Source organism: Saimiri boliviensis, chromosome 1 (assembly GCF_048565385.1).
Source record: "Saimiri boliviensis isolate mSaiBol1 chromosome 1, mSaiBol1.pri, whole genome shotgun sequence".
Lineage (NCBI taxonomy): Eukaryota > Metazoa > Chordata > Mammalia > Primates > Cebidae > Saimiri > Saimiri boliviensis.
Window position 1 is genome coordinate 27,640,769 of NC_133449.1, and position 13,852 is coordinate 27,654,620.

The 13,852-nt window shown below is 37.7% G+C and overlaps 1 protein-coding gene across 5 annotated transcripts in view; it reads left to right on the top strand.

Moving 5' to 3' along the window:
- The window catches only part of BABAM2 (BRISC and BRCA1 A complex member 2), a 450,161-nt gene that overhangs the window by 2,522 nt on the left and 433,787 nt on the right, over positions 1–13,852 (top strand). For all 5 annotated transcript variants that reach the window (XM_074395641.1, XM_003941529.4, XM_003941528.4 and 2 more), the window contains exon 2: positions 2,927–3,078. In XM_074395641.1, the coding sequence (XP_074251742.1) occupies positions 2,951–3,078 (128 nt within the window). In that variant the 5' untranslated portion in view covers positions 2,927–2,950. The remainder of the gene's footprint in view (positions 1–2,926; positions 3,079–13,852) is intronic.

The window sequence follows — 13,852 nt, forward strand, 5'->3', positions numbered from 1 at the left end:
CAGTGTTTCTGGCTAAGTGACCTCTGATTTTGGAGTCATTGTATTCTTTACTACCCCCCGCCCCCACTTTTTTTTAAAGAGAATTCATACCTCCTTATGGTTGAAATTGATTTTAATACTGTTTGAAACTTTGCACTCTCAAAAAATAAATAATAAAGAGAATTTTTCCCTCTGGAAATAAAGAGGATTCATTCCCTAAGGTGTCATCCTAAAGTCATGACAGTTGCTGAATTAGAATGGATTGTTATCACTTTTCAAGTGTTGTTTCAAGTAACCTTGTTTCAAGCAACCTTGCTTCAAGCGAGGTTGTTACCTTGAACATTTGACTAGTGATTCACTCAGCCTGGGTTCAGCAGTTGGCCAGCAATAGTCCAGTTTGTTTCTAGTGATAAGGCAATCGTTTGTTTAAATTCACTACTTTTTGTCTGTTCAAATTTTATAAGATACACAGTTTAAAAAATCACCTGGATGCTTTTCTCTTTGGTGATTGAAGTTATTAATGTTTATTTGAGAGGAAGATGGATATAGTAGACTTGGAAAATCTGGATTCGAATCCTGATCCTCTTGCTTCCAACGTTGAACAAGTTAGTTTATTTTGCTGAAGTTTAATTTTCTATTTGTCAAGTTTTCTTTAGCTTCCATTTGTCAAATGGGAACAATTAATTGTTCTCAGGGAACAGAGTTGTTGGGAGGTAAATGAAATTACAGATAGAGGTGAGTAATATAATGCCTGATAGTGGGTAGATGTTTAGAATATGTTAGTTCTGTTTCCTTCTTTTGTAGAAACAGACAAAATAATAATAGGTACTGTGGGAAGAAAACACAGAAGAACAATTTTGTAATGTAAGTGAGACCCCTTTGCTTTTTTAGACGATGGGTATATTTGAGCTTAGCATATGATTTTGATAAGCATCCCTTCAAGAATTGTGACATAGAAATAAAGGTGGAAATGTTGGAGAATAGAAAAAAATAGGCTTCAAAATTATGATGTGGATTAGTACACTTTTCACAATCAAATTATAATAATTACCCATATCATCTGCAAAATGGGAATTAAAATGCTTTCTTTACTACCTCAGGCTTGTGAAGATCAACTGCAATAATGTATATGCATGATCCTTATAAGTAATAAAGTGATTTAAAAGTACATGACTTTTATGATTGGTAGTACAGTGTTTGATGTTTAGTCTTTGAGAGAATAGTTGGGGGTGGGGTCATCTGTTAAGAAGAAGAGCTTGCTTTATATTTTACAGAAAGGATGATTTTGGAGCTGAAGTTTAAGTATAAAGGTGTTAATCTCAAAGATACTTCTGGGTGTCATAACTATATAGGGTCAAAGTGTTTTTATTTTTTGAAATATCACTGTAGTCCTTCCCTTTATTAGTATCTGAAATAATAAACTGAAACAAGTTCACTTTTCAACATTTATTTTAGCAGGGACTTGTAAGTTTTCATGTGGTATAATGTATGAAAACTAGAACCAGAACATCATTTACTGGTAACTTGCTGGAAATTAATTTTCTTTTGATGTGGCATTATTCTTTAAAATTGAGGAAGGAAACGATCATTTGAATTGACTTATTCCTCTGAAGGAAGAGACTTTCATTTAGAAATCTATTAAGAAGAATTCCTATACTCCCTCCCCCAGCCCCATGAGTTTCCATATAATTTAGATACGATGTATCATTTCCACTTTTTGCAGTTTTAAGTGTAAGGATTTAGTGCCTTAAAGTCAAATACTTTAAGATCCATGTTAGTCTGTGTTGCTTGATAGCTGCATAGGTGTATGTTTTCATAATTTAATTGTCACATAGATTTTTGCTGTATCTATTTCTTGGATTTTCTTTTATCTGTTCCGCTACCAAATTTTGGGGGGGGGCACATTATCTTCTCTCCATACTGAAATATTTATCTAACCTTTGTCCCTTTACTCGTTTATTTATTTAAAAAAAGTTTAATATATTTTGAGTGTTTAGCATATGCCAGGTATTTTTGTTAAACCATAGGCATTCAAAACATAGTCCCTGCAGGAAAGGGATCACATAAACAGACTACACTGTGGATGGAAAGGTTATTAAGAAAGGCATATCAGTAAATAATTTCAAGTAAGTAAAAGCTGCAAGCAGGTTAGCTTATTGTAGTTTTTTTTCCCTTTTTTTTTTTCTTTTTTGAGATGGAGTTTCACTCTTGTTGCCCAGGCTGGAGTGCAGTGGCGCGATCTCGGCTCACTGCAACCTCCGCCTCCTGGGTTCAAGCTATTCTCCTGCCTCAGCCTCCAGAGTAGCTGGGATTATAGGCATGCACCACTACGCCTGGCTGATTTTTTTTTTTTTTTTAAAGTAGAGATGGTGTTTCTTCATGTTGGTCAGGGTGGTATTGAACTCTCGACCTCAGGTGATCCACCTGCCTTGGCCTCCCAAAGTGCTGGGATTACAGGCGTGAGCTACTGCACCTGGCCTGTAGAGTTTTATATGGTATTATCCATCAAGCTTTTACTCCTTGGAGGGACACACAGGAAGAGATTGCTAACCCAGCGATGTGTGTGTTTTTGTGTTGGGACAGAGGGTTGTTAGCAAAGGCTCCTTGGACTCAAATAAAGTAGAATGAGCCAGTTGTGTGACAGAGTGGCACCATTTTAAGTAGAGTGTGGCAGTATGGAAAATCAGCTTTGGGAAGGAAGAGGGAATTGTATTTCAGGGGTTCCTTCTGTTCCTGAAAAGCAGTGGTGTAGTCCCTATCCTGAGCAGTTGAGCAGCAGCGAGGTGGTTTTTTCTGGAGGATCATTGGAAGAGTCCACTCTAGAGATGGGAAATGAAGTATTTATTCATGCAAGAGAAGCTCCTGTGTGCTGCTTAGTTTTCAGGAAGAGTGTTGTCTAGTTCATTTGTAAACTCTAATCATCATTCTTTCCTTTTTCTGCTTTCAGTGGTGATTTACAAGTCAAGTTAAAATGTCCCCAGAAGTGGCCTTGAACCGAATTTCTCCAATGCTCTCCCCTTTCATATCTAGCGTGGTCCGGAATGGAAAAGTGGGACTGGATGCTACAAACTGTTTGAGGATAACTGACTTGAAATCTGGGTATGTAGCAGTATGAATTCAGTGTATGTCCCAGAACCACTTCAATCTTTACCTAATGATAGTCCTTCCTTACCAGATTCATAAAAATTAGTCACTGTGGAAACCCACCAAGTCATCATCTCATCATATGTTGAATCAGAAGGTTTTATTCAATTCTTGACATTTTATGTTTCATTTTATTTGTGTTGTGGGCCATTGTTTTATGACCAGAATGTTCATGTCTTTTTTCTGGTTTATCTCTTTGGGAAGAGCATGTGAGTTTTAGAAGTATTTTTTATTCATTGGCTTGTTTTCTTTTTATGTTTGCTGCAGTCTGGCAACAAACATATTCTGAATCTGATTATCATTTGGTAAACTCTCTTAATATGAAAATTATAAGAGCTAGCCAATATGGGTCATTTCTCACAATGGGGTTGAAACAGCAAGATCTCACACCTAGAAATGTTACATTAAAAAACAGATTTTCTTTTCCTGCAACAAACTTAGATTTACAAAAAGTTACAAAAATACTGTAGAAAATTAGCATTGTTATAATGTTGTTAATTGTTCTATAGGTCTTATTTGAATTTTTCCAGTTTTCCCATTAATGCCCTTTTTGTTCCAGGGTTCAATCATCATGTCTCCTTAGTCTCCCCAACAGCAACAGTTCCCCAGTTTTTCTTTGCCTGTCATGACCTTGACACTTTTAAAGAGCACTGGCTACTTATTTTGTAAAATGTGCATCCATATGGGTTTGTCTAATGTTCCCTTTTCAGTAGAATGAGAAATATGTTTTTTCCCAAGTATAGTACAGATGTGTGATTGTACCATCTTCAGTGCATCAGATCAGGGAATACATGATGTCCATATACCTTTTTATTGCTAAGTTAACTTTGATAACTTGGTTAAGTGATCACTGTAAAGTTAACTGATTTTTCTCCATATAATTAGTTAAGAACTGTATTTTGCTGAGTGCTGCTTTTGGACTTTGCAAATATCCGGTTTCTCATCATACTTTTGTCCGTTAATTTCAGCATCCATGGATGGTTCTCGCCTATAACTATTACTCCTCTGGTGCTTGTATAAGAGTGCATTTTCTCATTTTCTTATTTCTCCCCATTTATTAATTTGAATTCTACTATAAAGAAACACTCTTCCTTCTCCTTCAGTTATTTATTTTATTTAGTTATTTACTAATGCCAGTATGAATTTTTGGGTATTTTTCTCTGCGGGTTATAAATCAAATATTATTATCATATATTTGGCTGCTCAGTTGTTGCAGCTTTTTGTCATTGGGAGTTCTATCAAGTGGCTTTTTCATCCTTTTGACATATCCCCATCATTTCTGAGTACTTTCTTACTAGAAATGTTGCCTTTTTTTTTTTTTTTTTTTTTAAGATGGAAGACATTTAATTGGACTATGAGATTTGTGGGAAGCAAAGGTTTTGGTCACTAGGGCAAGTTTGCACAGGCCATGCTCAAGGTACCCTCTTGGATATGGCATCTACAAATGAAGCTGTTGGTATGGACCAAGATGTAGCCAGGAATCTCACTGACCTGGTCCAGGGCCTCCTCATGAAGAACCTACCATGGCTTGGGTAGGGACAGTCAGCTTTAGAATTAGTGGTACTTTTTGGGCACACACTGTACTACTATTGTCTAGTCCGGTCAGTGTAGATAACAAAGATGATGGCTGGGGTAGGGGCAGCTTAGATTCCAGATGGTAGAGTTGCCCCTTTCAAGGGTGTCTGCTTTTGCAGGCCACGGCCCTAGACCCCAGGCTGGCAGCCAGATATGCTGATAAAAGCTTAGTCTCTGCAGAAACTCTTCTCTAAGAGTTAGATCCGTTACACACTTGAACCCTACCTTGGTTGGGCTGGTTCCAGGTGGGATTAAGTTGAGCCGCACTCAGGCTAGTCGCTAGTGCGTGTCAAAGTTCCCCCTTCTTCCACTGGTAGGTCCCATGATCTATTGTGCCCACCTCCTCCATGATATACTCATACATCTTGTCATAGAGGGTGCCCACCGTATTGTCCTCTTCACTAGACTCCAGCAACTGAGCCAGCAACTTGTGCCCAGCTGGGTCTGGAGCAGTGTGGGCCCAGCTCAGTCTGCACTGCTCAGCTGGGTCTGCTGTTGCTTACCAGGTGACAGGGAGCTCATGATCTCTGTGAAAAACATCTGGTGATGGTCATATCAGTGTCTCTGTGGGTCATACTTGTCACACATGTCCATCATGATATCACATGAAGCTGATTTTTCAAGGTCCTCAGTCCGTGCCCTCTCTGCATCCCATAGTCTGGCAAGAGGCAAAGCAATGTGCATGTCATTGTCTTGTCACAGTGAATGGTACCCTTGTGTGTCTTCATTAATGGTGGTGCCATGAGGTTGCTGTGGGATCATTGGGTAATGGGATGGACTCTGAGCCAAGTGTACAGTGGTGGGTTTGGAGGGGTGTTAGCAGCAGCAGCAGTGAAAGCAGAAATGTTGTATTCTTGATTCTCTTTTAGCTTTCTCCTTGTTAGACTCTTTTGCCTTTTGCCATTTACACATCTTGCTGTTGTTTGACTAAGCTAAAGATTTGGGTATAAGAATACTGACTTACGTTTTTTAGTAGTAAGTTAAAAAAAACTAAGACACTTCCTTGGAATAGTAGGATGCTTTTGAAAACATCTGATATTATCTTTAGTTTCATTAATCAAATATTTATGGAGCATTTACTGTTTGCTAGCCATTTTGCTAGTGTTAGGTTAACTCCTTTTTTGTGGAGGCAAGAGGATTTGGTAGAAACAACTCTGATGGAGTTGGTAAAAACGTTTTAACTTTTTTTTCTTCTAAAAGTTAACTATATACATTAGGGGATTTATAAATTAACTCTCATCCTTAGATAAGCCAGGTATCAGAAAGCGACTGCTTTTTTTAACTGGTTTAGAAGTTTTGCCGTTTAGTCAAGTAGCAGGCCTGGTGCTCAGACAGACTTCCCAGCTTATAAATGGTGGTAGGAAGTGAGGATTGTGAAATGGAGACTGTATATAGGATTCATTCAGACTGAATTTCCCACATTATCATAGACAATCTAGATCAGAGCCTCCTAAATTATAAAATGCTTCCTTTAGATGGATTCCATCTCTAATTGAAGTCATCAAGATCAGATCTCAAGAGGGTATTTTCCAGTTGCCCTCACTGTAATTTTTGGCCTGCAAAAAGTAGAGTGATGTACTTCCTTTACTGTGCTCATTTCTTCTCAGTTTGTTGTTTTGACTTTGGTTTCCTCACTCTGCAATCTTTAAATCAGTGTATTTTTCTTCCGGGTCTGAGAATAAAAGGATTTTCAAATGGATCACTGGATATTTCAGAGTAACTTTTCAGGTTTTCCCATACTTTCGTGTTTCTTTTCTTATTAAAAATAACATCTTTGCGTCTGCATTGTGCTCATCTCTCTTTTTTTTTTCTTCTGTGTTTTTGAAGGTTTAAAACTGTTGGTCTTTTCAAAAGTTTCTTTGGTTCAACAAGATTGTGCCTAATCCTATTATTTTCTTTTCCTTCCCACCTCACCTATCCTATCTTGAGTTTTACTGCTAGGAACAAACACAGTAAGGATTTTCTTCTTTTATTGGGATGAGGTGAGCCTGGAGAAAAGAAGGCATTTCAGATGTCCACTGATAGTCTTAAGTCTGTGTAGCCAGAGGCAGTTTCCGTTTTCTCTCTGGATCTCAATTTTTTATCCATAAAATGAAAAATCAGATTAGATGGCTCAGGTTTTTGCAGGTCAAAAGTCCTACCTATACAACTAAAATGTCCATCAACTGATGAATGGATAAACAAATTTGGCATATGAAAAATAGATGATTATTTCACCACAAAAAGTAATGAAACTGATTCATAGTACAACATGATGAACCTTGAAAACACTATGCTAAGTGAGAGAAGCTCATTACAAAAGGTCACTTAGTATATGATTTCATTTATCTGACATGTCCAGAATAGGCCAATTCATAGACAGAAAGTAAATTAGTGGGCGCCAAAGGCTGGGGAAATCAGAAGTGACTGCTTAAGTGTGAGATTTCTTTTTGGAGTAACAAAAATGTTGTAAAATTAGATAGTGGTGATGGTTGCATAGCTTTGGGAGTATATGACGAATGATCAGATTGCACACTTTACAGTGATTTTATGGTATGTAAATTATATCTTAGTAAAGCTGTCATAAAAACAAAAACAAAAACAAAAAAAACCTGAGCTGGACATGGTGGTATATGACTGTAGTCCCAGCTGCTTGGGAGGCTGAGACAGGTGGATTACTTGAGCCCAGGAGTTTGAGACCAGCTTAGGCAACATAGCTAGACCCCATCTCTTAAAAAGAAAATAAAGAAAAAAAATAAAACCAATTCATCAACCAGGAATGTTCATTGACCTGAATATATAGGACATCAAAATAAATCTTTTTTTTTTTAGTATGTCACAGACATTCTTTTCAGAGGTACTGAAGACCTGAAAGGGGCCTGATGGCTAGTAGACTGTTGACTGGTGACTGGTATATGTAAGACAGTATCAACCTGAAATTCTTATTCTTTGTATCAGTTTCCTGAGAGACCAGTTGGGTTTATCAGCATAAAGTCGTGTTGGTTCTTTTTCACAGATTCTCTTCTGGGTACTCTCAAATTCCGGCATGTTTAGTTGAAGATTTAAGAGCAAATGGTGGGATTCAATGACAAATTTGAAATGGATCCACGAGTCCTAGCCTTTTTTTTGAGACATAGTTTCACTCTTATTGTCCAGGTTGGAGTGCAATGGCATGTTCTTGGCTCACTGCAACCTCTGCCTTCTGGGTTCAAGCGACTCTCCTGCCTCAGCCTCTGGAGTACCTGGGACTGCAGGCACCCACCACCATGCCTGGCTAATTTTTCGTATTTTTAATAGAGATGGGGTTTTACCATGTTGACCAGGCTAGTCTCAAACTTCTGACCTCAGGTGATCCACCCACCTTGGCTTCCCAAAGTGCTGGAATTACAGGCATGAGCCATCATGCCTGGCCTAGTCCTAGCTTTTTCTGGACTGTCTGAAAAATATGTGAAATGGCATTTAATGACATTTAATATGTATGGAATTTAGTTTCTTTAGCTTTAAAAATGAAATGAAAATAACGTCTACATCAGGCGTCCCCAAACTACGGCCTACTGGGCCGCATGCGGCCCCCTGAGGCCATTTATCCGGCCTCCTGCCGCACTTCAGGAAGGGGCACCTCTTTCATTGGTGGTCAGTGAGAGGAGCATAGTATGTGGCGGCCCTCCAACGGTCTGAGGAACAGTGAACTGGCCCCCTGTGTAAAAAGTTTGGGGATGCCTGGTCTACATACATTCATAAAATGATGTGAAAAGCCTTGCTAATCTGGAACATTATTGATACCTTTTATATAGTACTTGCCTGAAAGATTCAGGGAAGTTCTTTAGAAGTTCATTAACAATTTCTTCTTCAGTCTTTCCATTAGCCGAAGTGTGAATTTCTCCTTTCTGTAACAAAACAGTGATAAAGTTAGAGAAAAGGATGGCTTCTTTTTAGTGTGTCACTTTTGGGATTTCCCTTTCTTTTTAGATCTTCAGCAGACACAGTTATGAGAATCAGAATTTACATGTCTAATTTCTATTAACTCAAAGTGATGTACCCTATAGGACACAGTATGTATAAAAGGTATAAAATGAGGAAATAATTTCTAAAGGCCACAAGAACCAGTTTTGTTATTATATGTAGCCACTTGTCCTGGAAGAGATGAGGTCTAAGTATCTATATTATAGAGCTGGTTGATGAAACAGGCGAGAACCTAATCAAAGCAAGATTCCTTTTTCTTTTTCTTTTTTATTTTTGAAAATAGCAGTTCATATATATTTTTCTTATGGTACCTAGATTTTTCTACCTTACTTAAGACTATATATGTTTCTAAACTCCATTGCTAGGCCATCAGTATCTTAAGGGACAAGTTCTTGTTTAATTTCTTTTTATCCCTCCTTAAGGTCTATCTTGGTACTTTTCACATGTAACATAGTAAGTAGGATTTGAATGGATGAATGAATGAGTTAGATTAGATGTTGTCCTTGGGAAACTGCTTGTTTTGGGGATAAGAGTGGTTTGTTCTTGTGTTTTGTAAGGATTTTTATTGGCCTGATAGTGTATTGCTTACATTCTGTTATGCGTACTTCTTTTTAGTGACATTCCCTGAAATGAGTTGACATTTTTGAAATTATAGTAAAATATATTATACAATACTGGATTTTCTCTTGTAGGTAAAATATAGACTGAGATGTGAAGGGATCAGAGTATTAATTTTAGAGAATTATTCCATGAGCTTACTGAATGTTTATTAGTTCTTTGCTCTGTGTTAATTTGATCACAAGCGTGTGTTATTTGTAAGATGGCATATTTTGTCATTTTTAGTGATTTTTCTAATCTTGAAGATGTCTAAGTGTCTGTTCAGTATTCTGGAACGATGCCTGGCAAACACAACAGTGAGGAAAGAAGATAGGGCTCACTGCAACCTGTGGCAGCTGAGCCTCAGTATCTTTTTTCAGCATTTTGCAGTGACTCAACCTTACTGGCACATGGCTGTGTTTGGGGCATCTGCTGTGACATCTCATCCGCCCACAACTACCTATTGCTTTTTTTTGTCCATGTTCTGAATTTCATTACTTAGTTAAAAATAGATACTCAGTGTAAGTACTTGATTACTAAATAGACAGAACAGTTTTAAAGGACGAGTGCTGTAAGCTTTGAAGACTGATCTCAGTTTGGCTGCATGAGTCTCTCTAGCTGGCAATCTGAATCTTTAGCCTGTGTCTAAAAGGAAGCTGCTGTCCTGGGAGGCAATAGTTTAATTTTTGTCTGTGGCCATACCACCCTGATCGCACATGATCTTATCTGAAGATGGGCAGTTTTTAATAATTTAGATCTAGTTGTTCACTTGGCTTTTCTGTACTTTTCCCTGATCTCATTCCCCTTTTCCCCCATGCCTGTCTTCATACTTTATATATTCATTATATATTAATATATTTCTCAACAGTATTATTTTGCATGCTTAAAAAGTTTGTACAAATGATATACTATATAAATTCATCTGCATCTTGCCCGTTTTGCTTAGTATGAAGTTAATGAGATTTTTCTGTGTTGGTATTTATGACTTTGTGCTGCAATTTTGTATTCCATTGTATGAATATGTCCCTAATTTTAAATTCATTCTTCTACTGATTGACAGTTATGTCGTTTAAATTATTTTTTGACAAAGAGTGCCACAGTGAACTTTCTCTCACATGTGCACAAGAAAATATGTATGATAATATTTTCTGGGACAGTTTTTTGAACTGAGTGTATTTACCCATTAGTGGTTGTTAAATCAATTGAATGAGTCACCCCAACATTAAAAGAATGAATGAGAACAAAATGGAAACTCTCAAAATGTGTCACACACAGTAAGAATAAGCACTGTTTTGTGAATTTTTGTTTCAGTTAAATAAGTGAGTATGTATATACTGGGTCATAATGAAAAATATGTTTTGATGGCCAAAATATTTGAAAGCTACACATCAAAGGTATATTCCTAGAAATAGAATTACTAGCTCTTAAGATGTATGCATCTTCTATTTTATTAGATATTGCCAGATTTTATCAATTTCCTTCCATCAGAAATGAGTTTCTACTATTTTGTAGCCTCACCAGTACTTGATATTATCAGACTTATATTTTTGGCAAGCTGATGAGGTATGACCTGGTATCTCATTATGGTTTTAATTTGTATTTCTGTGATTGCTAGTGTGGTGAAAATTATTTTCTTTCTTTTTTTTTTTTTTTTGTTGAGACAGAGTCTCGCTCTGTCACCAGGCCAGAGTGCAGTGCAGTGGAGCGATTTTGTTCCATTGCAATCTCTGCCTCCCTGCTTAAAGCGGTTCTCCTGCCTCAACTTCCCAAGTAGCTGGGACTACAGGTGGGTACCATCACGCCCGGGGATTTTTTGTGTTTTAGTAGAGATGAGGTTTCACCATGTTGGCCAGGATGGTGTCAATCTCCTGACCTTCTGATCTGCTCGCCTCAGCCTCCCAAAGTGCTGGGATTATAGGTGTGAGCCACCTCGCCATGCTATGAAATAGTCTTTTAATATGATTATTGGCAATTCAGATTTCTTACTTTGGGATATTCTAATTCATCTTTTAAGTGGATTATTTGTATATTTCTATAGATTTTAAAGCATTCTTTATATATTTTGGATACTTACTTTTGGCAATTACATGTATTACAAATATCTGCACAAAGTCTGTGGCATATATTCTTATTTTAGTGCTCCTATTGTCCAAGACTTTTGATTTTAATGAAGTTACATTCAACAGTATTTTCTTTTTTAGATTTGAATGTATGTGCCTGTGTGCACATGTACATGTATGTGTGTATGCATCTGTGTGTTCGTGTGTGTATGTGACAGAGAGAAAGAGAGAGTTTTAAGAAATCTGGGTCTGTCCAAAAGTCACGCATCTTTAAGAATTTAAAAGTTTTCTTGTTTCCTTTTTTGGTCTTTAAATAGAAATTTATTTTTTCTATTATATGGCTTGAGATAGGGATATAGTCCTGCCCAACCCCCCACCATATGGATAATTGATTGACCCTGCCTCATTTATTGAGAAGGCCATCCTTGCCCATGGATGTGAAATTTATATCACACATGGGCCTGTTGCTAGACTTTCTGTTCTGGTCAGTCAGTCATTGTCCCTGTGCCAGTTCCATACTTTCTTAACTATTATAGTCTTGTGAAATGTCATGATAGCCAGTAGGACAAATTCCCCTCTTCCATCTTGTTTTAATTCTTAAAAATTGTCTTTATTAACCCTATGCTCTATGTATTTTTTTTGTAACCTCATTTAAGTCGTTGTATACCGTCTCATTAGGAAACATGCCCTAATTTAGTTAAAAAAAAGTCCCCTTTTTAATTAATTGAGAAAGAGAAATGAAGGGAAATTACCCTGATGAGGGGCAAATTGAGAATTGAAGGTTAGAGAAGCTCTCTCTGAGGAAGTGACATTTAAGTTGAATCATGAAATAGATGAATATAGTAGTCCCCCCTTATCGTTAGGGGATATGCTCCAAGACCCGCCCCCCCCCCCCCCAACAACCCTCAGTGGATGCCTGAAATCTCTGATGGAATTCTGTTGCTGTCAGTCTGAATACATTTATATCAGTGTCTTCTACCCACAAATTTAATGCCTTTTCTATCTTAACTGAGTACTTAGCATACACTGTGGCTGTTATTTTTGCAATTTGAGGTGCAAAGCAAAACTAGCACAAATTTCTTTCTCCTTCTTCACAATTTCATGGATAGAAGATTTGTTCTTATGTTAGATCTTAGCAACATCAACATGTGATTTTTTTTTTCTTTCCTTATTAAATCAAGAACTTTTACCTCTTCCCTTAAAGGAAGCACTTTATGGCTTGTCGTTAGTGTGTCTGAATTGCCAGTGTCACTACTCTTGTGCTTTCCCGAAGTGCTTTATTAAGTAAAATAAAGATTACTTGAAGTCAAGCACTGCTGTACCGTGGCAGTTGGTTTGATCACCAAGACAGCAACTAAGTGACTAACGGGTGGGTAGTGTAGACAACTGTGCTGGACAGAGGGATGAGTCATGTCCTAGGCAGGACAGAGCTGGAAGGTGTGAGAACAATCTCAGAACAGCATGCAATTTAAAACTTAGGAATTGTTTCTGGAATTTTCCATTTAATATTTTCAGACCAAATATTGCTTTTTCTTGACCAAGGGTAACTGAAACCACAGAAAGCAAAACCATGGATAAGAGGGGACTGCTGTACTTCAGTATAAGTGCTGGGGGATTTGATGTAAAAAGGAAATACCTGCACAGGCAGGAGAAAGCTTTGGATGTTCAAGGATCTGCAAGGCCAGTTGTGATTGGAATGTAGTGAGAGAGTGTGAGAGGGAAAGCTTGCTTTTTATTTATTTTTATTATTATTATTTTTCAAGATGGCGTTTCGCTGTTGTTGCCCAGGCTGGAGTGCAGTGGTACGATCTCAGCTCACTGCAACCTCCACCTCCCGGCTTCAAGTGATTCTCCTGCCTCAGCATCCCGAGTAGCTGGGATTACAGGCATGCACCACCACGCCCAGTTAATTTTGTATTTTTAGTAGAGATGTGGTTTCTCCATGTTTGTCAGGCTGGACTTGAACTTCTGACCTCAGGTGATCACCTGCCCCAGCCTCCCAAAGTGCTGGGATTACATTTGTGAGCCACCATGCCTGGCCTGAAAGCTTGCTTTTTATTCTGGGTGAACTGATAAGCTGTTGAAGAATTTTCAGGAGCAAAGTGACATGATCTTATTTTTATTTTAAAATATAATCACTAGTTGTTATAGGGCAAATGGCTTGTGCAAGGTAAGGTATACTAGTTAACTGGCCCTTATAGTGGACCAGGTAAGAGATGATAGAGTCTTAGAACATGATGATGGCAATGGAAATGGAAAGAAGTGAATAAATTAAGAAGCTATTTAGAAAATCATGAGGATTTTGAACTTGGTATTTGAGAAGCAATCAAGAGTGACTTCTTGTTTCTTAGTTTGAGTAAGTGGGCAGATGGTCATATCATTTGCAGAAATGGGGAAGACTGATGGAAGACCTGCTTTAATTGTATTGATTGCTCTCTAGGTCTGCCATACAGCTATTATTTTAGGTCTTCTCTTCCAGTATTGATTCACTTATTTTCTTGTTTTACCTTCTTGCTTTGTTGGAGCATGTATTCCACTAGCAGCCTAAGAAAAGG